This window comes from Octopus bimaculoides, chromosome 14 (genome assembly GCF_046866305.1).
Source record: "Octopus bimaculoides isolate indiv1 chromosome 14, ASM4686630v1, whole genome shotgun sequence".
NCBI classification, from domain to species: domain Eukaryota; kingdom Metazoa; phylum Mollusca; class Cephalopoda; order Octopoda; family Octopodidae; genus Octopus; species Octopus bimaculoides.
Genome location: NC_142941.1, coordinates 31,213,534 through 31,228,666, shown reverse-complemented (window position 1 = coordinate 31,228,666; position 15,133 = coordinate 31,213,534). Strand labels below are relative to the sequence as shown.

Genomic DNA, 15,133 nt, shown 5'->3' with positions numbered 1-15,133 from the left:
TGCTTAGAAGAAGCTTTTTTTCGGTCTGTAAATTTCCCGGTAACACGCTGAAGCATTTGTTGTGGTAGGAGAAATTTTTGCACTTCGTTCGATATTTGAATCTTGTGCTTGAAAAATAAAACTCTTAAACCTTGGGTCTCATAAAGCGGGTCCGCGTAAAGTGAGGTATTACTGTGCATACATATAGAAAAATGTTGGGAAAAGTATTGAAATAATATTGGTTTCAAATGTTGGCACAAGGTTAACAATTTCGGGGGAGGACTAAGTCGATTACATCAACTACAGTACATGACTGCACTTATTTTATCAATTCCGAATGGATGAAAAGCAAAGTCGATCTCGGTGGAATTTGAACTCACAATGTAGAGACGGATGAAATGCTGCTAAGCATTTTGCTTGGCGTGTTAACGATTCTGCCAGCTCGCCGCCTGAAGTATTGAAATAATATTGGTTTCAGATTTTGGCACAGGGCCAGCAATTTCCAGGTTAGGAGGAAGGGGGTGTGAATTACATCACCCCCCCCCCCCCCCCAGTACTCAACTAATACTTATTTGATCGACCACGAAAGGCTGAAGGGCAAAATCGATCACGGCAGAATTTTAATTCAGAAGGTAAAGACACACAAAATACCACTAAGCATTTTGCCCGGCATGCTAACGATTCTACCAGCGTGCCACCTTATGTATTGAAATAATATTAAAAAACATATAAATGTATAAAGATATCCTTTATTTATTTCAACCATTGGACAGCGGCCATCGTAGGGCAACTTAATCGAGGGTTCAGTCGAACAATTAGACCACAGTATTTGCTTTTAAGCCTGGTTCTTATTCTATCAGTCACTTTTTTGCTGAACCGCTAAGTTAATAGAAAGTAAACAAATCAACACAGGTAACCAAGAGCTGGGGGAGATCAAACACACACACAAACAAACAAACACGTACGCACATACATACATATAAGTATGTACATATGTATATATGTATGTACATATATATATATATATATATATATATATATATATATATATATATATATATATATATATACATACATATAGGAAAATTTGAAAATAGAGACAAATGCACAAGACGTTATTAAATCATTTATATCTTCAAGATATAAATGATCTAATAACATCTTGATCGTTTGTCTCCATTTTCTTTTTTTCCCATGTTCTCCTAAATACGTCTCGCTTCTCCTCGGAATTAACTCCCACACAAGTGTGATCATTGATTCCTGGTATGCATAAGAAGCAACATTTGGGTACCTTGTAATTATTCCCCTGGATCTTTCCCATAAATTGAACACTCGTATACACACACACACACACACACACACACACACGAAGGGATGCTGCAAAGTTCCTGGCTTTATGGGTTTGCGAAAAGCATGATTCGCGGCCCAACCTTCCGAGTTTTCTTTTTTACAGGGCTTAAAAAAACTGAAGGACTGCTGCAGTAAGTTCATAAATCTGAGAAGGTAATATGTTGACTAGAATGATAATTAACTGATCCTCCTCTATTTTATTTTACCCAAAGCTAGGAACATTTCAACAGCCTCTCGTGAGATGAGTGGAAAGCTGCAAATATATAATCAATGGAAGCATTAAGAAGGGAATTGTAAAGGAGTGCTATGACAAAAAAAAAACATAAAAGTTTGAAAAGTAAACAAAAATTATTTAGAGTAAAGAGATTTTATGAGGAGGGGAAAAAAAGCATAGAAAAATGACGATTTTCGTCATTTGGGGGCAAATTCTCTTGCAACCCGAGAGAAAATTACACATGCACTTAAGTTGACGACTGTGTTTCATGGGTATAGTTCCACTGATCGTGAGAATCAAATATCGATTGCAACGACAATTTTAAGTGTAGGTGTTAAGAAAATACATGTTACATGTTTTAGCACACAACGTTGCAACGTTTAGAAAGGATAATTCTAAGTGCAGGGGTTAAGGAAATAAATGTTACAGCAATCTGAGAATGCTGAAATAATTGAACATTTTAACCCCGCAGCAATTTAGGACAAATTTCGTTAATCAGTTAATCAAAAATCATCTTACGCCTTGCTTGAGTGGTCTAGGTAAAAATGTATTTGTCTCAACACATCCTTAACGCATATTCCATCTGTGTATAAAATTTCAAGAAATTCGGTTCGAAACTTTAAATGTTATGGCAGGAAATAACATTCATGTGAGAATTTGTATCGAAATGTCCTACTGACTTTTGAGAAATCGATGCTGATTAAAAATTATCGAGTTTCTTCGAATTCCAAGTGCGTAAGTGACCGCATGGGCATAAGCCCTACACACGTGTCAAGTTTCATCAAGATTGGTTGGATAGTCTCGGGGGAGCTAAAGTAACTAATTCACAAATACACACACAGAGTCACAAACAGACAGAAACTACCATATATATATATATATATATATATATATATATATAAGTTGATAACGGTAATCGGATGATAGTAATAATGATAACAGTATTGATGATCATTGTGTTAAGTAGCAATAAAATCGACCGAGATTCTTAGTCAGCAGCCTAATATTGGCTTCGTCCTCCAGCAGTAATGTCCCACCACCATTATTCTCACTACTACTGTCATCACCACTGCCAACTTAATCGGTATTAGCTATTTGATCACCATCGCCATTAACTCTATTGGGACTGTAATCAGTAGCAAGATATATATATTCTACATAAATACGGCTTTTCTTGGGATCCATTTCTTGACAGTGTTATTATATTTACCTTACTCTTTATCATGTACGTTATTATTCTTAAAGTTGCTACTAGCCTGTTTGCGGATGGAATTCGTCTGGGGGAGGAGAATGCTTGCAGGGTGAACTTTCTCGAATGCAGGAAAGAGGAAAGTATCTCCTCTCTTGAAGTCAAGATGTTAAATTTTTCATTCCGTCTTTATGTTCTGAGTTCAAATTCCACTGATGTTGACTTTGCCTTTCATGCTTTCGGGGTCGATAAAATAAGTACCAGTTGAGCACTGGTATCGATGTAATCGATTTACCCACTCCCCAAAATTGCTAGCCTTGTACCGAAATTTGAAATCAACATTATTATTATAAAAGCGACAAACTAGCAGAATCGTTATCATTCCGGACAAAATGTTTATTAGCATTTCTTCCGTCTTTACGTTCTGAGTTCAAATTCCACCAAGGTCGACTTTGCCTTTATCCTTTCGGAGTCGATGTAATAAGTACCAGTTTAGTAATGGAATTGATGTTATTGACTTAACCCCTGCCCCAAAATTGCTAGCCTTCTGCCAAAATTTGAAATCGTCACAACTACAACAAAATGGAGCTAGAGAAATGACCTCTCTGCCACCACCGGCACAAGAAAACCAAAAGCTGCAACAACAATCATTGCAGCAACAGCCATTCAACAGCAGAATGCTACCACAACAACGACACCACCAACTGTAACGGTGGAAACAAGCAGCGCTCAACTATCCAGACTGACGACACAGATACGCGATTTACTCCTAGCACTAGCGATTCAGAAGACTCATCATGCGATGATGAGGAATTAAATCCGCCAAGAAGGGTTTGTATCGGAGAAAAGCGGAAAAATAGTTTAAAAAAAGGTCGTCCTAAGCTAAAAGCGAAAAGACAGGACCAGGAAACTTCACCTACTTATAATCCATCAACTATACTAACAACACAGACACACTCACCAAAATCCCCACAGCAAAAGCAATGCACACACATTCAACCACATTCAGAATTACAAAAGAAAGAACTAAAACAGAAACAAATACATGATTAAAAACAACAATCACAAGAGTAACACATACAACTGAGTACAGAACCCCGAACGCCTCGTCAACTTCACAGTCGTTCGCAAGAGCAACAGCGAGCTGATGGAGGAAATGAGTAACACAAGTATTCTTACAAAAGGAGTGGGTCTCGAGTAACTTCTGTAGAAAACTCCCCATGACAGACAATTGATAAAAACACACACTAACATGTACTTAGAACTTCAAAAAGAACATCCAGCAGTAGGACCTTTAGAATAAAATCGTTGTTGCTGCTATTATTGTAGTTGTTATTATTATTGTTATTATTATTATTGTTCAGTAGTTTTATTTTTTTAACGTGCTTTCACTTCACTACCGAGCGCAGCTCTGTGTGCTTTGGGTATGTGCTGTGGTTATTATTATTATTATTATTATTATTATTATTATTATTATTATTATTATTATTATTATTATTATTATTATTATTATTAACTTTTAAAAGGATTGACGTAACTCTTCACAAAGGCAAACAGACAAGACAAAGAGCACGATGCAATTGCAATAGATATTTGGTGGAACGATATTTCGACAGCAAGCCTGTCCTTGTCGAGTTCAAAATGAAAAGTGATAAAAATTCAAAATTATAGAAATTTTGAATTCTTATTGCTTTTTATTTTGAACTCGACGAAATCTTGCTGTCGAAATATCGTTCAACCAATAAAATATCTAATGCAATCGCATCGCGCTCTGCTTATTGTTCAGTAGTTTTATTTTTATAACGTGTTTTCACTTCACTACCGAGCGCAGCTCTGTGTGCCTTGGGTATGTGCTGTGGTTTGCCCAAGGCACACAGAGCTGCGCTCTTTAGTGAAGTGAAAGCACGTTATAAAAATAAAACTACTGAACCATAATAATAATAGTCAAGAAGCAGAGCGCGATGCGATTGCATTATTATTATTATTATTATTATTATTATTATTATTATTATTATTGAGCGAGTGAGAGAGCAGTACACGCCATCAAAGTGACACTGGGGTAAAATATACGAAGCCCATTATACCCATCATGACTACCCGTCTGATCAGGGTACACCAGGCACACGCATCACAACCATATGTGAGTGACATGGTGATCTCATATCAAGATAAACAGCGCATGACCTCGCATGTGGGGCTCAGTTAGAATTTTCTTCAGATCGAGTAGCCCATCCTGCTCAAAAGGTCCCTGAATAAGGTTTGTTTGAGGATGTTGAGCAAAACACCCATGTTTCCAAAGGTGAATTATTCAAACCCCAAAGAATTCCTCTCAACATATGGCTATGATGCTTCCCCACTACTTCTGCTCATGATCAGAGATGCACATATCGTCAGCTACCAAGGGACATGCTCAACTGGTTAAGGTCAAACAACTGACAAGCAAATCTGTGGTATTAAGCAGAATATTTGCTGTAGCCCATCTTTTATACCAAGACAAAACAATGTACATGATAACACTTCCAATCAATTAAGATCAGAAGCCATGAGAGCCACTGCCTGGTACTGCATCCGGGCATTTATTATTATTATTATTATTATTATTATTATTATTATTATTATTATTATTATTATTATTATTACTATTATTATAATAATAATTATTATTATTATTATTCAAAAGCATCAATTATCATTGGGATGTTTTTAAATACAGCAATCAGCCACCATATTCACATTCCAACTTCTTTCATATCTCTCCTCTACTACTTTCATATCGTGGTGGACTATTTCTCCTTTTTCATGAGTGACGTCTCTCAAATTTTGTAGAAATTGATCCGAGTGACTGAACAAAAAATTGATGCTCATTTTGCATCCCAACGAATAAAAAAGACCAAAGCATTTTTCAACAATTTCCTTTGTTGTTGCCAAAATTTTTTTAAGTATACCGTGTTACAAGCATATAATTTTAAGATATTATTGTGTTCAAGATTCTGTAACAATAAAATAGAACGACCTAAGGCCTTCTTTTGTATTTTCTCTATCGTAGGAAAAAAACATAGCTATTTCTAGCCGAAATCTTACTAGAATTAAACTCTCAACGCGCAAAATCAGCTGTAGTCATCATCTTACTATACTTTTTGCAAGATAAGAGTGGTGATGAAGCATTTTTGACACTTAACCCACTGCTCCAGAGACAGACCAGGACATAAAATCAAGGAAAATTGCATATTCTGTGAAAAATGAAGGTAGTGTGTAAATGAAAATCCTAATTTGATTGGTGAAAACGAATAGCATATCTGGATTCAACACGAAAAGTTCTTCAGAAACACTTGTCTATTCAACAGAAATATTTCCATCCTCAAATTTTGTAGATCTGTCTAATCAATCCAACCTCGCATACTAAAAGATATATTGTTAGAAAAGGATACTGTAAGAAAAGTGGAAGTGCTAATCTTGTCTCCAACTATAATAAATAAAATGACCAAATCGTAAAGCATACAAAAATGCAAATCTTTAGAAAGTGTAAAATAAAAAACAAGAAAATTACATCTGAACGCACCCTTGACTTGGTAGCAAGTAATCAGTAGCATTATTATTATTTCCTTGAGGAGTCTCCGTTCTGATACAATAGACATCTTTGTTACCTACAATATGAATAAAAGAATTATTTCGATTAGATATGAACAAGTGCATTGTTCTAACTGATAGATGTCAAATCAGTATTTTTTTAAAGTAGTATATACTTATAAGGTGTCGAGCTGAGAGAATCATTAGCATACCGGACAAAATGCTTAGTGACATTTCTTCCGGCTTCTTTGCATTCTGAGTTCAAATCCTTCCGAGGTCAATAAAATAAATTACCGTCAAGTTCTAGAGTCGATTACATCGACTTGTCCTCTCGCCTTAAAATTGCTGGCCTTGCACTCTTCAACAGATCGGCGTTCCATTCAGGGAAAATGTTGTGATCTCGGTCACATATACGCCGTGAAACGGCCTTATGAGTCTCAGAGCTGAAGAAAAAAAGGAATATATATATATATGTATGTATATATATATATATATATATATATATATATATATATATATATATATATATATATATATATATATATATATATATATATATATATATATATATATATATATATATATATATATATATATTTCTCCGTTCTTCCATTCTCCGAACTTTCCATCTTTCCGACGAAGGGCTACGCCCGAAACGTCATACACTCTCTCATTCCTTTCCTGAGCGTCCAATAATACTATCCATATCACGTCCTCACTTTGTTGTTTTTTTGTTTTTTTGTTATTGTTTTTTTAACTATATATATATATATATATATATATATATATATATATATATATATATATATATATATATATATATATATATATATATATATATATATATATATACTGGTCTGATCAATAAGTATCCGGACTGTTGCCATAGTAACGAAGGTAAAACATGCAGATTGAAGCCGCTTTGCATAGATTGACCTTCAATTCTACTGTGCATGTGCACTAAGTTTTAACGTTCTGGTTCACCTCTGCTGTTTACAGCAGTGCTTGAAAGTAACGTGTGTAACGTGTGATCGTCGCATTGACCATGACAGAGAAAGTTGAGCAGAGAATTTGCATCACCTTTTGCCAAAAGCTTGGCGATACCTGTTCAGTGGCCTACGCAAAATTTTCAAAAAGATTTCATCGTTCTCGACACAATCAAAGAGATTTTGTGCAACTGAAATTCAAGTGTCATTTTGGTCAGCTGAAAGCAGTTTTGACACAAACTTGGCAGACTCGGGTCTCATACCCAAATCTTCAGTGATAATGGACTAAACTGGATCGTAACTAATCTGCACATCCTCTGCTAACTCATAAATGGTGATTCAACGATTTCTTCTCACAGCTGCAAGCACATCTGCGACGTTTTTCTCAGTTCTGTTGGTTACGGGTCTCCCAGAACGTTCATCACTATCGACATTTTCTCGACCATCTTGGAAGCGTCTGAAACACTCCTACACTTGTGTGCGACTCATTCGCTCCTCTCCATACACTTTCTGCAACTTTTACGTAGGTCTCTGAGCAGGTATCACCATGACAACTTTTTCTGTCATGGTCAATGCGATGATCACATGTTACACACGTTACTTCCAAGCACTGTTATGAACAAGGGAAGTAAGCTAGAACGTTAAAACTTAGTGTGCATACACAGCAGAGGGCAAAGTGAATCTGTGCCTAGTGGCTTCATTCTGCGTGCTTTAGCTTCGTTTCTATGGCAACGGTCCAGATACTTATTGATCAGACCACGTGTGTATATATATATATATATATATACATATATATATATATATATATATATATATATATATATATATATATATATATATATATACATGTATAATATATACACGGCAATAAGAAAATGGAGGGGATCAAGAGGTAGTATTCATCATATTATGTCTATTTATTAATTTAAAAAGAAAAGAATTATTACAATATACATACATGTATAGCATATTATACTGAACATATATAATATATAAAATATAAAAATACCAGTAATTATCAAAATATATAACATAGAACATTTAAATTCCACTATTATTTCTCTTTTGAAAATTTTCTCTATCCTATGTTTATACTTTATCTAATAAGAATAAAATAATACACCTAATAATAATAATAATTGATTCCCTTCTATGCATATACATATATATATATACATATATATATATATATATATATATATATATACATATATATATATATATATATATATATATATATATATATATATATATATATATATATATATATATATATATATATATATATATATATATATATATATATATATAAATGTATAGATATGTATTTATGTATATTTATGTATATGTATGTATTTATATTTATAACCTAACCTTATGAACTTTCTAAACTCTCTGACGAAGCCCAGAGGCACACCCAAGTACCTTAATGTTATCTACCAAATACTTCAGTTCTTTGAAGGGATCGAGGTAAAGTGGGGTACTATGATCTCTTGGCTGAAACAGCTGTAAGAAACTATTCTACTTTCTATGTTCTACATTATATATCTTAATAATTACTGGTATTCTTATATTTTATATATTATATATGTAAAGCATAATATGTTATACATGTATGTATATTGTTATAATTGTTTTTTTTAAATAAATAAATAGACATAATATAATGTCTAAAAGTTGATGAATACCACCTCTTGATCCCCTCCATGTTCTTATTGCTGTATAAATTAAGGATAAAACAACTTTTTACCCTCACCCATTTATTACATTCAGTAGTGTAATTGCCATGCAATGAAAAAACACTTGTGAATTAACAATTGGGTATTCTACCAGATGGATATTATCCCTTAGTTGGTTGGATTCACAACCTCTAACTCTCTTAGAATTATATATATATATATATATATATATATATATATATATATATATTTATATGAGTAGTAAAGTTATAGATTCAGAGAACCGTGTGACAATCACAGTATGCTCCTCTTACGGACTCGGCTATCAGTCCACGTAATAATCAATTTCAAAATAGTGTAATGTCAAGTATCCGTCTAACCGAAAATCAAAAAATCAGGAGGTTTGATTTCCATAACATTCCGGCCATTTCGCGACTTTCATTATGTGGTATTAATTTCAGTATGCAAGAAATTATGCGTACATGTTTGCATCAATATGTAAGCTCATCGTTCTATAATACAATTGTATATCCACAATTTAATGCATATAAAGAGAGCTAGTTCATCAGATCATGATGTTCTTTCACAAGATTATAAATTCTTATGACGTCAAAAACATACAATTCTCGCAGGAAGAATAAAGTTTCTAAAATGGCTAGCGCATTTTGAAGGATTTCTTTGAAACAATTGTAGAAAGCCTTCTGTGTGTAATGGGAATGTGGGTTCGAGTCCCACAGGCAGCCTTCAATTTTCTTTTTATCCAAGGGTTTTTCAACCCAATATTTACATGCTATTATTTATAGCTTTATATGAGAGCAGCTATTTCCAAAAAGAACTATTTCATTTTCTTTCGATAGTTTACAAAATTCTGAAGACGTTAATATATATATATATATATATATATATATACATCGAGAGATAGAGAGAGGGATACATACATACTTTCGTACTCCAAGAAACACAGTTCTATAATTTCTAGCCTGAAGAAATGATTTGTTTGTAGCGATCAAATGAATGTGCTGTACATTTCTTCACTCCCTCCTTCAAATCGACGTTGTCTGAACAGGTGTACAGCGTGCCACTCGTCATGTGTCGAAGTGATCAAAGAGCAACGTGAGATGAAGTGTTTTGATCGAGAATATCATGCATCACTCGGTTCAGGGATTGAAACCACGGTCTCGCGATCGTGAGTGTAACACCCTAACCATTAGGCCTGGCGCCCTACCATATGCATATATACATATACTTTTATAAACAGAAGAAATAGAACTCAATACGCAAAGCAGAGAATTGAATTTTTATTAACTGACTACAGAGTGACTGAAGAGTCTAGAGTTTTGTGTCAATGTGCTTACTAAACCGAAACGAGAATATAGTGCCTATATATAAATATTTATGCATATAGGCGCAGGAGTGGCTGTGTGGTAAGTAGCTTGCCTACCAACCACATGGTTCTGGGTTCAGTCTCACTGCGTGGCACCTTGGGCAAGTGTCTTCTACTATAGCCTCGGGCCGACCAAAGCCTTGTGAGTGGATTTGGTAGACGGAAACTGGAAGAAGCTCGTCGTATATATGTATATATATATATGTGTGTGTGTGTGTGTGTTTGTGTGTCTTTGTTTGTCACCCCAACATTGCTTGACAACCGATGCTGGTGTGTTTACGTCACCGTAACTTAGCGGTTCGGCAAAAGAGACCGATAGAGTAAGTATTAGGCTTACAAAGAATAAGTCCTGGGGTCGATATGCTCGACTAAAGGCGGTGCTCCAGCATGGCCGCAGTCAAATGACTGAAACAAGTAAAAGAGTAAAGAGTAAAGAGTATATAGCAGAACATAACGGACATCCCAGAACCATCTCTAAACTACTGTTACAGAGACATGAAAATGATACACAATTTCACATAAGAAAAATAGAAAAATACGCATAAAGAAAACCATAATTATCTGTGTATATGTTTACGCACGTGCTCACATACACGTACGCATGCATGCACACACACACACACACACATACACACAAACGCACACACACGCACACAGACATACCTAAGCATATTCATTCAGATTTAAATTACATAGTCTTATGCAGATCTATCAATAAATGTACGTCTGTGTATATATATACACGTGCACGTAGATACATGCATGTAAATGCATTGACACATGGACTCACATGCACTGGCACATGCAAGCACGCACGTATACACGGGAATGTTTGTGAAGTTAAATAAAAAACGAAAGAGGAGAAAAAGAAAAATAATGAATGGAAGAAATCGAACGAAAGTTAGAATTGGCTGTCGATTATCATCGCATAAATATGATGCCTAAATATATCTAATTTTACCCTCAGAATGCAATTTAATAACCTTTGATATTAGTTATACAACTTAGCTAAAAGGAACTGTGACTCTATAGTTAGTAAGGATTCATTTAATATATACATTTCATCCGTCTTAACGTTCTAAGTGCAAATACCATCGCGGTTGACTCTGCTTTTCATTATTCGGGGTCGATAAAATAAGTACCAGTTGAGTACTGAGTTCGATAGCTGTCGACTTGTTAGAACAGTTTGACCATCGCTGATAAATTACCTTATTTCTGTTTATTTTATTTTATTTTATTTTCAGTGACCATAAGACCTACAATGGATTCTAAAGCCAACAAATGACTCGTATTTTTGTTGCAGTTACAGTATTTCTATTTATGTGCTACAGTTGGTTGCTCACTCTGTACAGCACCTTGGCTGTATACTTTCAGGTATGCATGTATGTACTTTCATGTATCTTGCCCAAATCGGCTATAAAATTCCCTACAATATAGTTCGCATACATAACTTTCTACCTACATACATATATGCATACATCCCTACATACCGGCATACATACATACATACATACATACATCAACCACAATATCACAACTGTGAGAGAATCTCTTCTAAATATTGTCTGTCCATGAGGTATAATGCGGTGGCTAGAACGGTCTGAAACAGGATAACAAAAAAGAGAATACCTACCAACGAAGCTGACCATATTGAGACCGATGAGTCAAAAGAATACTGGTGAAACTCAAAAATTAAAACCACCAAGTTAAAACACAACCGGCCAGGTATCGCCGTGTAGGACTACGAAAAAAGATATGATCTGTTGTAAAAATGAAATGAGCTGCTCTCTGAAAACGAGTGTGGTAAGAAAAATACAAGAGAAAGAGGACATCCAGTACTCAAGGTACACTTTCAGCTCCATATCCATTATTATTGAAGCAACAGTATACATACCAACTCGTCTAGAGCAAAGTATGACTGAACTTAGGGTCTTGGAGATAGAAAGCAAATCCTTAATTCATAAACAAGAAATTATCACATCTGAGACTAGAAAAATCTGCAAAATCTTAAGATTTAAAGGATGATGGCTAAACAAGATACTTTCCTTCATAACCTTCCCACCAACTAGGTGGCCGGTTAAAATTTACTCAAGAATTAAAAAGAGAAAGAGGACATACATACATATATAAATACACGCGTGCACACGCACGCACATACATGCATGCATACATACATACATACATACATACATACATACATACATACATACATACATATGAAATCCGATCCCTTGATGTGAAGACCCGAAAAATACTAACGAGCACGAACAACTTTCACATCAATAGCGATGTAGACCGCCTATACCTAAAACGAAATAAAGGAGGGAGGGGCCTAACATCAATTCAGACTGCCTTTGAATGCCGTGTCATATCTCTCCGACATCATCTCATAACCACCAAGTGTCGAAGTGCACCCCTTGATGAAGTCTGCAGACATGAGGTAAATACCATCATGAGATTGGGAAGGCAACTACTTGACAAGCATTCCCTATTCGACAACCCTGAACTCTTACCCAAAGAAATTGCAAGACTCTACCGTAACATAACATCAGAGGAGAGGATGAATGCATTCCAGCAGAAGACCATGCATGGATACGTTAACAGAAAGCTCCAGGGTGATAACAACATTGACAACCAGAGCAGTCTATCGTGGACAAACAATCGGGTCACCAACTCTCACTTTGAAGGGTATGCCTTTGCTATTCAAGAACAAGAAATAGCAACCAAATTCCTAATAAACAAACGGGACAGAGAGGCGGGCAAAGCGCCACAATGTAATAATCGATGCAGACTCTGTGGAATCAGTATCGAAGATATCACCCACATCATTAGCAGCTGTCCAAAAATGTCATCACGGTATTACCTACCTATGAGACATGATGTTGTGGCCAAGACACTGTATAATGAAATCCGCCGACAGCATAACCCCGGGGCTAAGGAGATGAAAACCCATAATGAGGTAGAGGCCATTACCACTCACAATATGAAAGAGTATTGGTGGAATATCCCAATAAAAACCTCAATAAAGTGCAGACATAATAGACCGGATATAGTAATCTGGGACAGAGAAGAGAAACTCTGTACAGTAGTAGAAATCAGCTGTCCTGCGGATGTCAACATCCCACTAAAGATTAGAGAAAAAGAGAACAACTACGCCGAGCTACTGAGAAATTTGCAGATACTCCACCCAGACTACAAGTTCAGATTCATACCCGTGATTGTTGGGGCATTGGGATATGTAACGAACTGCCTCAACAAAAACCTGGAAAAATTAGGGTTCTCAAAACCTGAAAGAAAAAGGCTGATTAGAAGACTACAGATTCAAGCCATCAATGGAACTGTAAAGATATGTAAAACTTGCCAAAAATTTAGCACATAAATACATATGCATGCATCTAGACATAAAAACGCATCCATAAAACAAACATACAAATCTGCGCATACACTAACACCAAATACTGCACACACACACATATGCACAAATACCTAGAGGATGTTGATAAAAGTTCCAATGAAGGAGCCTTAAATCTATGTTAGAGTCCGGCTCTTTCTCTATGGACAAGAAATACAGAAATGAAACTGATTGATAACATACATACATACATACATGTTTGGTAATCCAGTACCCAAGTTACATTTTCATTTTCATACCTATTATTATTGGAGTAAGAGGATACGCACCAATCCGTGTGGAGCAGAGTATGGTTGAACTTGGGCTGCTGGAGAGAGAAAGCAACTTCTGTATGATCTTCTTAACATTTAAAGGATGGTGAACAAATTTAATATGCTTTCTTTTGCAACCTTCCTATCAGTTAGATGACCGGTCTCAATTAACTCTAAATTAAAAAGAGAGAAAAAAACATACAGACATGCATAAATACACACATACATAATGCAAAAATACTCAGTGGATGTTGAAATTTTAGTGAAGGAGACTTAGATCTAGGTTAGAAGCCGATTTTTTTCTCTGTTGACAAGAAATCTTGAAATAAAACTAAATGTTTTCTACTCAAGGCCCGAAATTTTGTGGAGAGGGTCCAGTCGATTAGATCGACCCCAGTACACAACTGGCACTTAATTTATCGATCCCGAAAGGATGAAAGGTAAAGTCGACGTCGGTGGAATTTGAACTTAGAACGTAAAGGCGGACAAAATACAGTGAAGAATTTCGCTCGGAGTGCTAACGATTCTGCCAACTCGCCGCCTTATAATAAAATTAAATAATGACATACATATATGTACAGGCATATTAATGTGCTCACAAATAATTACCATAAACATTTTTCACTAAGTTTTGTTTATCCATACAAAACAACTTACCTCTATATCTGACAGATGGATTGCGACTAGCTTCTACAGACAGTGATCGAGACTTAATCACACTTCAAAACCACTGAATATAGCTCCTGTATATAATGTAAAAATTATTCTACTTATGACTACCTCTATTAGCTGTTACAATATACACAGACAGATGCACATATATATATACATTCATAACTTCACATGTGCATATGGATAAACATATATTAATTCACACGTATACATTGATATATTCGCACAATTGTTAATACATACACTACTTATTCTATATTGACACATGCACATGTCAATGCAGGCACACATTTTCATACATTTACAGTTAAACAAAGCAGAAATACCAAAAAAATAATAACTTATTTCGAACAATACATATATAATTGATATTATTGATTCTCCTATTTAATATCCATATTCTAAAAAGTCCAGACACGTATATAACACCTACACATACACATATACACA

General features: G+C 35.2%; 1 protein-coding gene across 3 annotated transcripts in view; it reads right to left on the bottom strand.

The window, feature by feature from the left end:
• Window positions 1-14,922, bottom strand: part of LOC149132672 (uncharacterized) — a 71,991-nt gene extending 57,069 nt beyond the window's left edge. Inside the window, exons 1-3 of one of the 3 annotated variants that reach the window (XM_089362648.1) lie at window positions 14,669-14,922; window positions 14,030-14,184; window positions 6,292-6,376 (exon numbers count right to left, since the gene is read on the bottom strand). In XM_089362648.1, coding sequence (XP_089218774.1) covers window positions 6,292-6,376; window positions 14,030-14,107 — 163 coding nt within the window. In that variant the 5' untranslated portion in view covers window positions 14,108-14,184; window positions 14,669-14,922. The remainder of the gene's footprint in view (window positions 1-6,291; window positions 6,377-14,029; window positions 14,185-14,668) is intronic. The other 2 variants (XM_089362650.1, XM_089362649.1) reach the window with 2 other exon arrangements.
• Between the last annotated feature and the right edge of the window lie 211 nt (window positions 14,923-15,133).